Here is a 15,513-nt window from a genome sequence, read left to right as displayed (position 1 = left end):
CTTGGTTTCTTCTACTTTTTCTCATACACACTGATGAAGGCACTGAATGACACCATGTGGCTGGTGTCTGGGTGGGGGAGCAGGTGCGTTTCGAAATGCTTCAGAAATGCATCTGGTTCCAATCCAGCAAGACTTTCTGAACTGAACAGTAGCAGTTTCCATTACACACTGCCTGTGTGTGTCTGTCTGTCTGTTTGTCTGTCTGTCTGTCTGTCTGCCTGTTTGTCTGTCTGTCTAATGTACTCTAACTAGTGTTCCCTATTTTCAGTGTTTAGTTTTTTAGATATTTTCAGAATTTGCAATGGCTTTACAATGCTTCTCTGTGCTTTACCAGACCTCTCTGTGCTTTACAATGCTTCCCTATGCGTTACCAGACCTCTCTGTGCTTTACAATGCTTCCCTATGCTTTACCAGACCTCTCTGTGCTTTACAATGCTTCCCTATGCTTTACCAGACCTCTCTGTGCTTTACAATGCTTCCCTATGCTTTACCAGACCTCTCTGTGCTTTACAATGCTTCCCTATGCTTTTCCATGCTTTATGCTTCATTATACTTTGCTGTGCTTTTACTGTGGGAAACTTTTTATCAGTGTTGTTCTGGCGACAGTCAGGGAGGTTTTCTTGCGCAGTTCCTGCAGAATGAATTGAATTGAATTGGATTGGATTGGATTGGAAAGCACTGAATTGAACTGGGTTTACAGTAGTTGTTTATAAGCTGTGAAGCTTGTTGTGTGTTTTGGGCAGTTTTCAGTTCCTCTCTGTTTTTGTTTTAACGCGTTGTCTCGAGTCGAAGCCTCCTGGTTGTTTTGGGGCTCTGCCGAGCGGAGCCTCTATTTTTAGTCCAGGGTGGTTCGGAGCCTGGAGCCACAGTGCTTTCATCCTTGTTTTATTTTAACAGTTCCAAAAAAGCATTGGTGCAACCCAGCAGTCTGTGACCTGGCCAGACTTTTAAACAGTCAACAACACTGAATTTAGAAACACTGAAAGAAATACATTCAATGACAAGCGTTTCAGCGATAATCTAGTATCGATATACTGCATTTACCACAGTGTGTCATGTTTATCAATGTGCTGTACCTCTCTGTGCTTTACAATGCTTCCCTATGCTTTACCAGACCTCTCTGTGCTTTACAATGCTTCCCTATGCTTTACCAGACCTCTCCGGGCTTTACAATGCTTCCCTATGCTTTACCAGACCTCTCTGTGCTTTACAATGCTTCTCTGTGCTTTACCAGACCTCTCTGGGCTTTACAATGCTTCCCTATGCTTTACCAGACCTCTCTGTGCTTTACAATGCTTCCCTATGCTTTACCAGACCTCTCTGTGCTTTACAATGCTTCCCTATGCTTTACCAGACCTCTCTGTGCTTTACAATGCTTCCCTATGCTTTACCAGACCTCTCCGGGCTTTACAATGCTTCCCTATGCTTTACCAGACCTCTCTGTGCTTTACAATGCTTCCCTATGCTGTACCAGACCTCTCTGTGCTTTACAATGCTTCCCTATGCTTTACCAGACCTCTCTGTGCTTTACAATGCTTCCCTATGCTTTACCATACCTCTCTGTGCTTTACAATGCTTCCCTGTGCTTTACCAGACCTCTCTGTGCTTTACAATGCTTCCCTATGCTTTACCAGACCTCTCTGTGCTTTACAATGCTTCCCTATGCTTTACCAGACCTCTCTGTGCTTTACAATGCTTCCCTATGCTTTACCAGACCTCTCTGTGCTTTACAATGCTTCCCTATGCTTTACCAGACCTCTCTGTGCTTTACAATGCTTCCCTATGCTTTACCAGACCTCTCTGTGCTTTACAATGCTTCCCTATGCTTTACCAGACCTCTCTGTGCTTTACAATGCTTCCCTATGCTGTACCAGACCTCTCTGTGCTTTACAATGCTTCCCTATGCTTTACCAGACCTCTCTGTGCTTTACAATGCTTCCCTATGCTTTACCAGACCTCTCTGTGCTTTACAATGCTTCCCTGTGCTTTACCAGACCTCTCTGTGCTTTACAATGCTTCCCTGTGCTTTACCAGACCTCTCTGTGCTTTATTACACTTTGCTGTGCTTTGACTGTGGGGAAACATTCAAGTAGCATTCAGTGTCTGCTAAATGACTAATTTCATAATAATAATATTAGTAATAATGTCTGTTTGCTTCAGTATATTGTTTTTGGCTTAGGAAAGACCGCCTCTGCTTGTGTAGGGTCTTGTTAATACGTTGAATTTGTCTGTTGTTTGTATGACAGCGATCGGGGGTGTAACCCTGATATAAACTCCAGTGCTGTGAACAGCCTTCCTCAACAGGAATCCTTCCTGCGTGACACCAGTACTCAGTGGAATATCTCAGACCTTCCGAACCCTGAGCAAAACAGATTGCTCTTTTAGCCTGGCTGGATCCAGTCAACACGTGGAATTAATTTAAAACAAAGCAAAAAAAAAAACAGGAATAATGGCTCATCATGTGGAACTAATTAGGCCAGGCGGGGACCGCCGCGCTCTTAAAAGGGCAACGGCACCCAGCCGCTGGCCCTGCTTGCAGGGAGAGCTGCCGTCGCTCCTTTAACGGATTCCTCAAATTAAAAAAAAAAAAAAAAAACTGCACACATGTTGCCTTTTTTTTTTTCCTTTTCTGTGCTTCAAAGGAGGAAATGAGCAAATGCCTCCTCAGCAGTTTTGAAGCTGCCACACTGAGCTCCTCAAACCCACTGCCTTCCACACTGCAGCCCAGCACTCTAACCACTGAGCTCCTCAAACCCACTGCCTTCCACACTGCAGCCCAGCGCTCTAACCACTGAGCTCCTCAAACCCACTGCCTTCCACACTGCAGCCCAGCGCTCTAACCACTGAGCTCCTCAAACCCACTGCCTTCCACACTGCAGCCCAGCGCTCTAACCACTGAGCTCCTCAAACCCACTGCCTTCCACACTGCAGCCCAGCGCTCTAACCACTGAGCTCCTCAAACCCACTGCCTTCCACACTGCAGCCCAGCGCTTTCTCTAACCACTGAGCTACTCAAACCCACTGCCTTCCACACTGCAGCCCAGCGCTTTCTCTAACCACTGAGCTACTCAAACCCACTGCCTTCCACACTGCAGCCCAGCGCTCTAACCACTGAGCTCCTCAAACCCACTGCCTTCCACACTGCAGCCCAGCGCTCTAACCACTGAGCTACTCAAACCCACTGCCTTCCACACTGCAGCCCAGCGCTCTAACCACTGAGCTACTCAAACCCACTGCCTTCCACACTGCAGCCCAGCACTCTAACCACTGAGCTACTCAAACCCACTGCCTTCCACACTGCAGCCCAGCGCTTTCTTTATCTAACCACTGAGCTCCTCAAACCCACTGCCTTCCACACTGCAGCCCAGCACTCTAACCACTGAGCTCCTAGGTCAAGGAGGTTAATAATCAACACACTGAGCTAGGCCTAATCAAACTCCCGCTGCACAGCCTTCCACAAGGAGATTAATAATCAGACTCCCGCTGAACAGCAGTGTGACCCAGTCCTGCTTTCACTAGGAGTTTAATAATCAGACTCCCGCTGCACAGCAGTGTGATCCAGTCCTGCTTTCACTAGGAGTTTAATAATCAGACTCCCGCTGCACAGCGGTGTGATCCAGTCCTGCTTTCACTAGGAGTTTAATAATCAGACTCCCGCTGCACAGCGGTGTGATCCAGTCCTGCTTTCACTAGGAGTTTAATAATCAGACTCCCGCTGCACAGCAGTGTGATCCAGTCCTGCTTTCACTAGGAGTTTAATAATCAGACTCCCGCTGCACAGCAGCGTGATCCAGTCCTGCTTTCACTAGGAGTTTAATAATAAGACACACCTGAGCTTGTTAGCTAGACACACTGGGGGCTGATCAAGCTGCTAGTGAAACCTGGACTGGATCACACTGGTTCTTATTCCCATCCTTAGGCTGGCCAGGGTGTCCTCGGCTCGCCGTGCACCAGCGACCCCGGACACCGGTACCGTCCCGCGGACGGACATTCGCCTGGTCCCGACGAAACAGGAGTTTCGCCATCGAGACCCGACCGTACGTGGCGCTCAGACGTCTCCATTCCTTCGCCAGCCGGGACCACCGTGTGCGAAGCCAAGACCCCCCCACGTGGCCCCCCCCCCCCACCCCCCCCACCCCCCCCGACTGTCGCGTCGCGCCATCGCCACTCTGCTACGAATTTAATATTAACACTAAGGGGGGGGGGGGGGATAATAAAAAACAATTGCCAACTACTAAATTAAAAACGAAAAAAACGAAAAAAAAGTATGCATTGTAGGGGCTACGTTATTGAGATGAGATGGGAATTGTCTGACGGTCCCTGGAGCCCAGCTGCTGGCTGCACGGTCCCTTACCCTAACCCTCCGCACATTCTGTCAGGAATGACATAACCAGGGCTGCAGCATTCCTCAGCCTTAGATGTACAGCCTGCTTTATTGACAGCTAGCCCAGCACAAGGGCCATCTGCTAACTATCACAGCTGCAAAGTAAGAACATGCATAAGAGACAGCTGGACTGATTGATCATTGTGGAAGCTGGAAATCAGAGCTGGCCTTTTTTTTTTTTTTTTTTTTTTTGTATATAATTGTTTGCTGCAATTATGCTGGCAGTAATTACAATTCTAATTAGGGTTAAACTCAAAAAGTGAGACAGAGGGGAAACGTTTGCCGTTTTGAATTGATTCAGTTTCTTTTAGCGTTTCTGTTGAAGACGCTGGGTGACTGTATAATCCAGCTCTGTTCTGTGATTCCAAGAGATGTCGGATTGGATAGGCTTGCTGTGTGTGTCTCTGTGTTAACCAGATGGTAATGATCAATAGAGATCAATAGAGTCTCCTCCTCTAACGCTCTGCTCTCTCTGTCTCTCCAGGGTCCTCATCCAGCCCTCGTCTCCTCTCCAAGTCTCTCTCCCTCGAACCCGGCTCCTGTCTGGGGGGCAGGCAGACCCCCCACCGGCTCTGCTCGGACCCGGGGCCCCTGATCCCCCAAGACTGCAACGGCACGAGCGAGCACAACCCCCCCGCGCCCCCCAAACAGAGACCCCACACGGTGGGACCCAAACCTCACGGTGGGTGAGAATTGAAGGGACTCCTGTTCTTTGAACCTTCTACTCTTTGTATCTGCCCTATACTTGTGCTGCCATTGCCTGTCAATATAATACAGAACCATTATTGCACTGTCAGTGAAATGCATTGAGTGTGTTCTTATGCATTCTTAACATTCAGTATGATGGTTTATTTATTAATCATTACTTTCCGATTGGTCCCCTGTGCCTCTAAGCTCTCCTGTGATTGGTTTGCCCTGCTCTCTGATTGGTGGCTGTTTGTGTTTGACCCCCGCAGTTCCCCCGAAGCCCCCCCACCTGCAGAGGGGGCATCGCCCGAGAGGGGAGGGGCAGCATATCCCCCCGCCTCCGTCCCGCCCCCTGCCTGCGGACCCTCGGGGAGACCGGGGAACCCTCCCTCGAAACGAAGGGGGCGTCACTCCTTCCTGCGTGCTGTCGCTCATCGAGAAGTTCGAGAGGTGAGAACACGATCTTCAGACTGGAGCTAAACCACATCACCCTCTGTGTAGAATGAACTAAGTTTGCTTCATAAAGTCGAACGTAACGTAAACCACATCAACCCCCGCTGTGCTGAATCATGTCGACGATATCCACTGCGTTGAAATGTGACTTATACTGTACAAACAAGACTTACAAATCATGACATTAACTGTACTTACAAGAAATAGGAGATATCCTGTTGTTGAAATTTTTTAAATTTTTATGAAGTCTCTAAAAGTCTTATTGCAAAAAATTTGTGTTGCCCAGAGCTGGCGCGGAGGTGATACACAGAACCATTTGCTTTTTATTTTTAATTTTTTATTATGTCTCAATCTTAAAATTCTTGACGATTGCAAATACTTTTTTTTTTTGCCCAGAGCTGTGCGCTGAGTAACACAGAACCATTGTTGCATTGCAGTCTGTCTGCATTGCTGTTGAAGATCACTGAGGGTATAGTTAGCACGCTGTGGTCCCATTCTACCAGCCTCGCCCCGTTGCAGCTGCCCTGTACCTGTGTTTAATAAATGCAATGACAAACATTTCAACAGACGTTGACAAAGGCTTTTAGTAAGACATCGAACGAGACTTAAATCAAAACGTTTTACATTTAAGTGCTGTTGAAATTTACTCTTTGAAGTGTCTGACACTTAGCGCTGATTTATTAGATAGCCCTCAAGAGACTGTCTGACAGCTCTGCTATCGATCCCCTGTAATGTATGTTAGCAAATTCTCTCCCCCTCCCTCTCTCTCCTCTCCCAGGGAGCAGATTATTCTTGTACCTGACACTAGCGGTATCTCGCTGTGCCCGACTAGAGTCTCGGAATCAGAACTGAACCTGAACTCAACCCCCGTCGGGGACCGGACGGAAAAACAGGGGGCAGAAGAAGGAGGAGAGGGAAAAGGAGAAAACGGGAGAGAGATGGGTGAAGGGGAAATGAGCCCTAGCCTGGCCAGGGAGGAGGAACCCTGCCGGCCGTCGGACAGACGCCGGTCCTCTGAATCGGGCTATGCCCCGTCCGATAGGCTCCTGGACTCCCTTGAAATGAGGGACCCGCTGGCCGACCAGTCGAGTTGCTGCTCCGAGCGGCTGGCCCCTCCCCCTTCGGGCCTGCGCGATGGCAAAGTGGCCAATCGGGACAGCGGGATCGACAGCATCAGCTCGCCGTCACACAGCGAGGACCTCTGCTTCGCGGGAGAGGAGGAGAGGGGGGCGGGGGAGAGGGAGAGGCCACACCCCTCACGCCCGATTAGCCACGCCCACAGAGAGGAAGGAGGCGGGGACTGGGAGGGGGATAGTGACCTGGGGGAAGGGAGCGGAGATGAGGAAAGCAGCGAGACCCCGACTCAACTGCAGACTGTATACCCCAAAACTGTGAGGCAGGATTCTTCAGAGGTAAAGACAAAAAAAAAACACACGCTGAAAGGACCTTGAATGCAGTGACAAGCGTTTTCAGACAGTGTTTAGCCAAAACGATTGCTGTTGAATTTATGAAGTTTCTGAATCCAACCCTAGCAGTGTAACAGTGTGCAGTGTCACAGTGTATCTCTCTGACTGCGGTTGTATTTGTTCTCCACTCAGTTCTTGGCACAGCAGAAAGTGTTCAACATTGCGAGTGAGCTCCTGCACACGGAGCAGGCCTATGTATCCAGACTGCACCTCCTGGACCAGGTAAAAGCACCAGGTTCCTAATAAAGTGGCCACGTCCCTCTGTGTGGGAATGCACCTTGGGTAACAGGAGGATTATCTGTAGTGCTTTTCAGGACAGCTGACTCTCTCTCTCTCTCTCCTCTCCCCTCATCTCCTCCTCTCTTCTCCCTTCTATCTCCTCTCTTCTCTCTCTCTCCCCTCCTCCCCTCTCTCCTCCCCTCTCCTCTCTCCTCCCCTCTCCTCTCTCCTCCTCTCTCAGGTGTTTTGTGCCCAGCTCCTGGAGGAGTCTCACTCTCGTGGTTCTTTCCCCTCGGAGGTTGTCCTCGGGATCTTCTCCAACATCTGCTCCATCTATTGCTTCCATCAGCAGTTCCTGCTGCCTGAGCTCGAGAAACGCATGCAGGAGTGGTGAGTCTAGCGACCCGGGCCAGACCCGGGCCAGAAGTTTTGCATCGCCACCCGATAGAATCAACTTGTATAATAATGTGACCTTAACATATTGAATTGCACACCACTTTGAGACACTTAGAAAAAGGGCGAGGGCGAGGGCGAGGGTTAGGTTTAGGGCTGGGGTTAGGATGAGGGTTAGGGCTAGGGCTGGGTTTGGTTTTCTCACCATTCGAATCCTCTCCACTATTGTTGAAAATCTTTCCACCCCTCTGCCACTTTTTTACATTGAAACGAACATTCGAACCCTCAATCTGGAACAGATATCTGAATATGAAATCGCCTCTGACTAACGTGAGGGTTCATTCCCCTCCTCTCCTCCTCCTCTCTCTGTTAGGGACTCGAACCCGAGGATCGGGGACATCCTGCAGAAGCTGGCCCCCTTTCTGAAGATGTATGGGGAGTATGTGAAGAATTTTGACCGCGCCATGGAGCTGGTCAACTCCTGGATGGACCGGTCAGCGCAGTTCAAAGGGATCGTCCACGAGATCCAGGTGAGAGACACGGGAAGGGAGTCTTGCTTCCCTATGCTTTACCAGACCTCTCTGTGCTTTACAATGCTTCCCTATGTTTTACAGGACCTCTCTGTGCTGTGCTTTTACTAGGGGACAGTGTTATAAGTGTTGGTGTACCCTGGTTGTCGAGGGTCTTCCTGTGACAGTGCGTGTGTGTCTCGTGGTTATTGCTGGTCCTCTTCTCTCACGCTGGTTGCCGCTCCCCTCTCCTGTGTCCCTGCAGAAGCAGGAGGTGTGTGGGAACCTGACCCTGCAGCACCATATGCTAGAGCCGGTGCAGAGGATCCCGCGCTACGAGCTTCTGCTCACAGACTACCTGAACAAGCTGCCCCCCGATGCCTCCGACAGCAAGGACGCCGAGAGTAAGAGGGGAGACACGCACTCCCGAGAGCGGACCCCTGCACCCCACACACACAGAACCACCGTGACCTGACCCCTGCACCCCACACACACAGAACCACCGTGACCTGACCCCTGCACCCCACACACACTGAACCACCGTGACCTGACCCCTGCACCCCACACACACAGAACCACCGTGACCTGACCCCTGCACCCCACACACACAGAACCACCGTGACCTGACCCCTGCACCCCACACACACAGAACCACCGTGACCTGACCCCTGCACCCCACACACACAGAACCACCGTGACCTGACCCCTGCACCCCACACACACAGAACCACCGTGACCTGACCCCTGCACCCCACACACACAGAACCACCGTGACCTGACCCCTGCACCCCACACACACAGAACCACCGTGACCTGACCCCTGCACCCCACACACACAGAACCACCGTGACCTGACCCCTGCACCCCACACACACAGAACCACCGTGACCTGACCCCTGCACCCCACACACACAGGAACTGACCCTGCAACCTCTCCCTGACCCCAGCACTCCACATTGCCAGAACCTGACCCTTGTTATGATTATTGTTATTCTCATTATTGTTGGCTGATATTTGCTTTCCCCTCCCCTCCCTGCAGAGTCGCTAGAACTCATAGCCACGGCTGCAGAGCACTCGAACGCTGCCATTCGCAAAATGGTGAGTCCCAGATCCAGCCACGGCTCTTAAACAACAGCCTGTTGAGCTCCCAGTGAAGCCGCGGTGTGTCTAGGTAACAAGCTCAGGTCTCTGTCCCTCTGCCTGTTTCAGGAGCGAATGCACAAGCTGTTGAAAGTCTACGAGCTGTTAGGGGGGGAGGAGGACATTGTGAACCCCACGAATGAGCTCATTAAAGAAGGGCACATCCTGAAGCTGTCAGCCAAGAACGGAACCACGCAGGACAGATACCTAATCCTGGTGAGAGAGTTAGGGTCACCAGGCAGGGAGACGGGCTGTTCCTGCGGAATTGTCTCTCTGTGTTCCCTGGGGGATAACAGGTCTTCTCGCTGTGTCTCTGCAGTTCAACGACAGGCTGCTGTACTGCGTTCCCAAGCTGCGCTTGATCGGGCAGAAGTTCAGCGTCCGAGCGAGGATCGACGTGGACGGGATGGAGGTGGGTCACTATGCTGTCCGTCGCGTCAAATGTCATTTTTGGGGTGTTGGTGTAGAAAGAGGGACCCAGGTTCATGCACAGCTAACTTAATGTTAGGGTTAGAAGATGCAGTTTTGTTCCAATCCTTTCTTGCCATTTTGTTCCCAGTTGAAAGAGACAAGCAGTCTTAACATGTCCCGGACGTTCCTGGTTTCCGGGAAGCAGAGATCCCTGGAGCTACAGTCCAGGTATGAGATTTCTATTCCAGGATCTCGGAGAGATCTCTAACAGGGCTGGAGTAACGTTGCAGGTGCTAACAGGAGGTAACAGAATTTATTAAAATCCTAGTTCATATTGGATTCTAGCAGTGTTATTATTATACACGGCATCCTAGTTCATATTGGATTCTAGCAGTGTTATTATTATACACGGCATCCTAGTTCATATTGGATTCTAGCAGTGTTATTATTATACACGGCATCCTAGTTCATATTGGATTCTAGCAGTGTTATTATTATACACGGCATCCTAGTTCATATTGGATTCTAGCAGTGTTATTATTATACACGGTATCCTAGTTCATATTGGATTCTAGCAGTGTTACTATTATACACGGCATCCTAGTTCATATTGGATTCTAGCAGTGTTGTTATTATACACGGTATCCTAGTTCGTAGTGTACTCTAGCAGTAGTATTATTTTTACTTGCTGTAATCGTATATAAGTCACCTTGGATAAAGGCGTCTGCTGAATAAATAAATAATAATCTCATAAAGCTCGATGAAACTTGGTCGGGACGTTCTTTATCACGAGTTCTTGAGTGTCAGATTCTGGGGGTGTGTGGAGGCTGTGTTTTCTGTGGTTGTGTTACTGACTCACTTGTTTACTGTTGCAGGACTGAAGAGGAGAAGAAAGACTGGGTTGAGGTAAGAGGATTCAACAGCAGATCAAACAGTTTATTTCAAAAGGAGGCTCGCTGGTCCAGTGGTTAGAGAAAGGGGCTCGATACCAGAAGGTTCAAATCCCGGCTCAGTCACTGTGTGTGTGTGTGAGACCCTGAGCAAGTCACTGAACCTCCTTGTGCTCCGTCCTTCGGACGAGACGCAAAACAAACGAGGTCCTATTGGAAGAGACTCTGCAGCAGCAGCTGTTGATGATGCAGAGTTCACCCCCCTAGTCTCTGTGAGTCACTTTGGCGTAGATAAATGACTAATTAATAATAATAATAATAATAATAATAAAAGCTGGGGAATTGCACAGCAGTGTGATCCAGTCCTGCTTTCACTAGGAGTTTAATAATCAGACTCCCGCTGCACAGCAGTGTGATCCAGTCCTGCTTTCACTAGGAGTTTAATAATAAGACACACCTGAGCTTGTTAGCTAGACACACTGGGGGCTGATCAAGCTGATAGTAAAACCTGGACTGGATCACACTGCTGTGCAACAGGAGTCTTATTCCCATCCCTGAATCTCTGTCTCTCGCTCTCTCTAGGCAATTCAGGCCACCATTCAAAAGCATGAGCAGACTCTGGAAACTTTCAAACTGCTCAACACATCTTTAAGAGAAGAGGACTACACCCCCCCGTCGCCAGTGAGTAGCCCCTCCTCGGGGGAGGCGGGGGGGTGGGTGTGGGGGAGGAGCTGACCCTGTGTCCGTTTAAAGAAGGGGCGTCTCGGCCCCGTTGAACTGAATGGAAAGTCATTCATTTGGCGCCCAAACAGGGACTTGAATGAATCATTCGTGCACACATGCAGCTAAAACAATAATCCCACTAATACTATCGAATGAACTGTTATGTATGACCGTCACATCGTAGATTTCACTTTTTTAAAAATATATATTGCTCCCTTTCTCCCCCCCCACCCCGCCCCTAGAACACAGATCTGGGGCGCCGAGCCCCCACGCCCATTCGCGAGAAGGAGGTCACTCTGTGCATGACGTGCCAGGAGTCCTTCAACTCCATTACCAAGAGGAGGCATCACTGCAAGGCCTGTGGACATGTGAGTGCAGTACTGGGGGGGCTACACTAGGGGGCGATGTGGAGAGGCTACCGCAAAGGAATTTAGGAAAGCCCTAGAGCAGTAATATTCGACTCTGTGATTAACTCGCAGAGACATGAATCAGTACGTGAGAGGTTTTCTTTCCGCAAGAAAAAAAAATAGAGATTTACCACACAAGGGCAGTTACTGGTTAGAGGAAAATGAGAACTCAGTGCTGTGAGACTGACGCTTGCCCTCACTCTCTCTCTCCCCAGGTGGTGTGTGGGAGGTGCTCCGAGTTCCGCGCCAGGCTGCTGTACGATAACAATCGCCCGAACCGTGTGTGCGTGGACTGCTACACCGCGCTGCACGGGGCCCCGCCCACTCCGGGCTGCCCCGCCCAAGCCCCGCCCCTGAGACGGCGCTCAATACTAGAGGTGAGACAGCTGGAGGAGAGCCGAAGAGTCACCAGCTTTCCAATGGAGCATATCTGCAAGTACAGAGAGTCTTTCTTATAGGAGAGCTACAGGAGTAATGCACATTGTTTTGTAAGGATTCCATAAGCGAGTGCTTGGAATGGAGCCATGTCAGGAGGCAGTGTGGTCCGATGGTTAAAATCCAGGGCTTGTCACCAGAAGGGTCACGGGTTCAAATCCCACCCCTGCCACTGACTTGCTGTGTGGGACCCTGAGTGAGTCGCTTCACCTCCTTGTGCTCCGTCCTGCGGGTGAGATTGTATTAAGACTCCTGTTGCACAGCAGTGTCACCCAGTCCAGGTTTTACTACCAGCTTGATCAGCCCCCAGTGTTTAGGCAACAAGCTCAGGTGTGTCTTATTTCCTTCCCGGCGATGTGCTGACTCTCTCTCTGTCTCTCTGTACAGAAGCAGGCATCAGTTGTGGCTGAGAACAGCGTGGTCTGCAGCTACATGCACTTCATGGAGAAGGGGGCAGGGCGGGGCTGGCAGAAAGCGTGGTTCGTGGTTCCAGAGAGCGAGCCGCTGGTTCTGTACATTTACGGAGCTCCGCAGGTAAGTCCTCCCTCCGCTCTCCCAATACTAGACTTCACTGATGGGGGCTCTGAACCCCAGGACTGGGTGCAGCAGCAGCAGCAGGGCTAGTGTGAGTTTTTAACCCTGCTCAAACTCCTGCCTCCTGATCATTGCAATATTAATAATACTAGACTTCATTGAGGGGAGCTCTGAACCCCAGGACTGGGTGCAGCAGCAGCAGCAGGGCTAGTGTGAGTTTCTAACCCTGCTCAAACTCCTGGCTCCTGATCATTGCAATATTAATAATACTAGACTTCATTGAGGGGAGCTCTGAACCCCAGGACTGGGTGCAGCAGCAGCAGGGCTAGTGTGAGTTTCTAACCCTGCTCAAACTCCTGCCTCCTGATCATTGCAATATTAATAATACTAGACTTCATTGAGGGGAGCTCTGAACCCCAGGACTGGGTGCAGCAGCAGCAGCAGGGCTAGTGTGAGTTTCTAACCCTGCTCAAACTCCTGCCTCCTGATCATTGCAATATTAATAATACTAGACTTCATTGAGGGGAGCTCTGAACCCCAGGACTGGGTGCAGCAGCAGCAGCAGGGCTAGTGTGAGTTTCTAACCCTGCTCAAACTCCTGCCTCCTGATCATTGCAATATTAATAATACTAGACTTCATTGAGGGGAGCTCTGAACCCCAGGACTGGGTGCAGCAGCAGCAGCAGGGCTAGTGTGAGTTTCTAACCCTGCTCAAACTCCTGGCTCCTGATCATTACAATATTAATAATACTAGACTTCATTGAGGGGAGCTCTGAACCCCAGGACTGGGAGCTGCAGCAGCAGCAGGGCTAGTGTGAGTTTCTAACTCTGTTGTTTTGTTACCGTGCTGTCTCTCTGTCGCTCCCCCTGCAGGATGTGAAAGCTCAGCGCAGTGTTCCTCTGATCGGGTTCGAAGTCTCGGTCCCGGACGCTTCCGATAAACTGGAGCGCCGCTCCGCCTTCAAGATCAGCCAGAGTCACCTGACCCTGTACTTCAGCGCGGAGGGGGAAGGGCTACAGCGCCGCTGGATGGAGGTTCTGAGCAGGGCGGGGAGGGGGGAGGAGCCGACAGGCCACGCCTCCATCTCCGAGGCAGAGGAGGAAGGAGCGGGGCCAGCGGATGGGAACACGTGAATCTCAGAACGGCTTTTTAATTTGACAAAAGCTGAAGATATTCCATGATTTCATCATCAGTTGTTTCTTTTTTTTTTCCATTATTTCGATCAGCATGTTGCGTTCCTTTTTTAATATAGATCCAAGCAGAGGGAGGGGTGAAGTGTTCCTGGGGGTAAGTCTAACTCCGATCTGTCGAAAGCCGACATGCCCTAGACCTAATACGGTAGATGGGGCTGCCGACGGTCTGACGCGGATGACTTTTCAACGGTGTACCGACTATATTATAGGTTTTCCAGATGCCTACGAATATTTTATTTTTTTTTTTTTTTTATTTTTTTTTTTTAATAATCGAGGCACTTACCACCAGCTTTATAAAATAAAATAATCATAAATAAAGGGATTTTTTTTCTGCACTTTTTAAAAGAAAATGTTAAATAAAACCTTTTTTTTTATTTCAAGTTTTCAATTCTGTCAAATTGAAGATGTTTGCCTCTTACATGCTTTCGTTTTTATTTTTAAATTTGCTTTTAAGACGCCAAAGTGTTTTATTATCTGTTGTTTTTATACAATAGGGAAATATTGAATGGTACACTTCAATATAAAGTGTAAAGTGACCCTGTGATTCAGACTGGGGGACGTGTTATAAAATGTACCAGACCTCTCTGTGCTTTACAATGCTTCCCTATGCTTTCCCAGTCCTCTCTGTGCTTTACAATGCTTCCCTGTGCTTTACCAGACCTCTCTGTGCTTTACAATGCTTCACTATGCTTTCCCAGACCTCTCTGTGCTTTACAATGCTTCCCTATGCTTTACCAGACCTCTCTGTGCTTTACAATGCTTCCCTATGCTTTACCAGACCTCTCTGTGCTTTACAATGCTTCCCTATGCTTTACCAGACCTCTCTGTGCTTTACAATGCTTCCCTATGCTTTACCAGACCTCTCTGTGCTTTACAATGCTTCCCTATGCTTTACCAGACCTCTCTGTGCTTTACAATGCTTCACTATGCTTTACCTGGCTGTATGCTTCATCACACTTTGCTGTGCTTTTACTGTGGGAAACTTTTATAACATCTCAATTCCTGAGAGGCCAGGTTATGGAAAAAGCCAAAACAGGATAGAAGGTAAGGGCCCTGCATTTCTGTACTGAACCGATGAAACAAACAAAAAAAAAAAAAAAACAGCTTCAAACTGTCTAGCATTTAAAACTTTTGTAAATATAATTTATTTCTTGCTTTTCTAAGCTTATGATCCTGGCAAACTTCAGTGATGTCTGTACAGTAAAACAAACACATAACACAATAAATAAAATAACCAGAGCAGGTAACTGACACACCTAAACACTGACATACAGAGACGCACACACACACACACACAGACACGCACTGACATACAGAGACAGACACTGACATACACGCACGCACACAAAACAGACACGATTCATTTTTGTAAAACAAACAGTACCAGCGTTTACTTCTACAAACACCGTTACAAAATGTAAAAGCCGATTCACCACTGGCTTTTCTACTACAGTACTGAGGTGAGGGAAGGACAGCTTGTCTTGTTTTCAAACCTGCACGACAGTGAACCCTACAGGCTGTAATGAGGGGGGGGCTACACTAGGGGGCGTATCTGTGCAGCCTGGTCTATGTGTTCGCTTGTTTTGCCAGACACAGTGTTTCATGCAATGTGAACTATTTCTGTGTAATCACAAACTGGCAGATTCTCATGTGTCGAGACTGTATGTT

At 49.1% G+C, this 15,513-nt stretch overlaps 1 protein-coding gene across 1 annotated transcript in view; it reads left to right on the top strand.

Annotated features, from left to right (window-relative positions):
- fgd1 (FYVE, RhoGEF and PH domain containing 1) overlaps positions 1 to 13,856 on the top strand; it is a 29,436-nt gene extending 15,580 nt beyond the window's left edge. Inside the window, exons 2-18 of the mRNA XM_041236964.1 lie at positions 4,869 to 5,066; positions 5,341 to 5,521; positions 6,303 to 6,936; positions 7,123 to 7,212; positions 7,451 to 7,599; positions 7,976 to 8,132; positions 8,377 to 8,515; positions 9,151 to 9,209; positions 9,321 to 9,467; positions 9,571 to 9,663; positions 9,811 to 9,890; positions 10,538 to 10,568; positions 11,135 to 11,233; positions 11,518 to 11,643; positions 11,898 to 12,059; positions 12,505 to 12,651; positions 13,525 to 13,856. Coding sequence (XP_041092898.1) covers positions 4,869 to 5,066; positions 5,341 to 5,521; positions 6,303 to 6,936; positions 7,123 to 7,212; positions 7,451 to 7,599; positions 7,976 to 8,132; positions 8,377 to 8,515; positions 9,151 to 9,209; positions 9,321 to 9,467; positions 9,571 to 9,663; positions 9,811 to 9,890; positions 10,538 to 10,568; positions 11,135 to 11,233; positions 11,518 to 11,643; positions 11,898 to 12,059; positions 12,505 to 12,651; positions 13,525 to 13,785 — 2,753 coding nt within the window. The 3' untranslated portion in view covers positions 13,786 to 13,856. The remainder of the gene's footprint in view (positions 1 to 4,868; positions 5,067 to 5,340; positions 5,522 to 6,302; positions 6,937 to 7,122; positions 7,213 to 7,450; positions 7,600 to 7,975; positions 8,133 to 8,376; positions 8,516 to 9,150; positions 9,210 to 9,320; positions 9,468 to 9,570; positions 9,664 to 9,810; positions 9,891 to 10,537; positions 10,569 to 11,134; positions 11,234 to 11,517; positions 11,644 to 11,897; positions 12,060 to 12,504; positions 12,652 to 13,524) is intronic.
- The last annotated feature ends 1,657 nt before the right edge of the window (positions 13,857 to 15,513 follow it).

This window comes from Polyodon spathula, chromosome 43 (assembly GCF_017654505.1).
Source record: "Polyodon spathula isolate WHYD16114869_AA chromosome 43, ASM1765450v1, whole genome shotgun sequence".
NCBI classification, from domain to species: domain Eukaryota; kingdom Metazoa; phylum Chordata; class Actinopteri; order Acipenseriformes; family Polyodontidae; genus Polyodon; species Polyodon spathula.
Note: the sequence above shows the minus strand (reverse complement) of the source record. Positions and strands in the feature narration are given on the sequence as shown.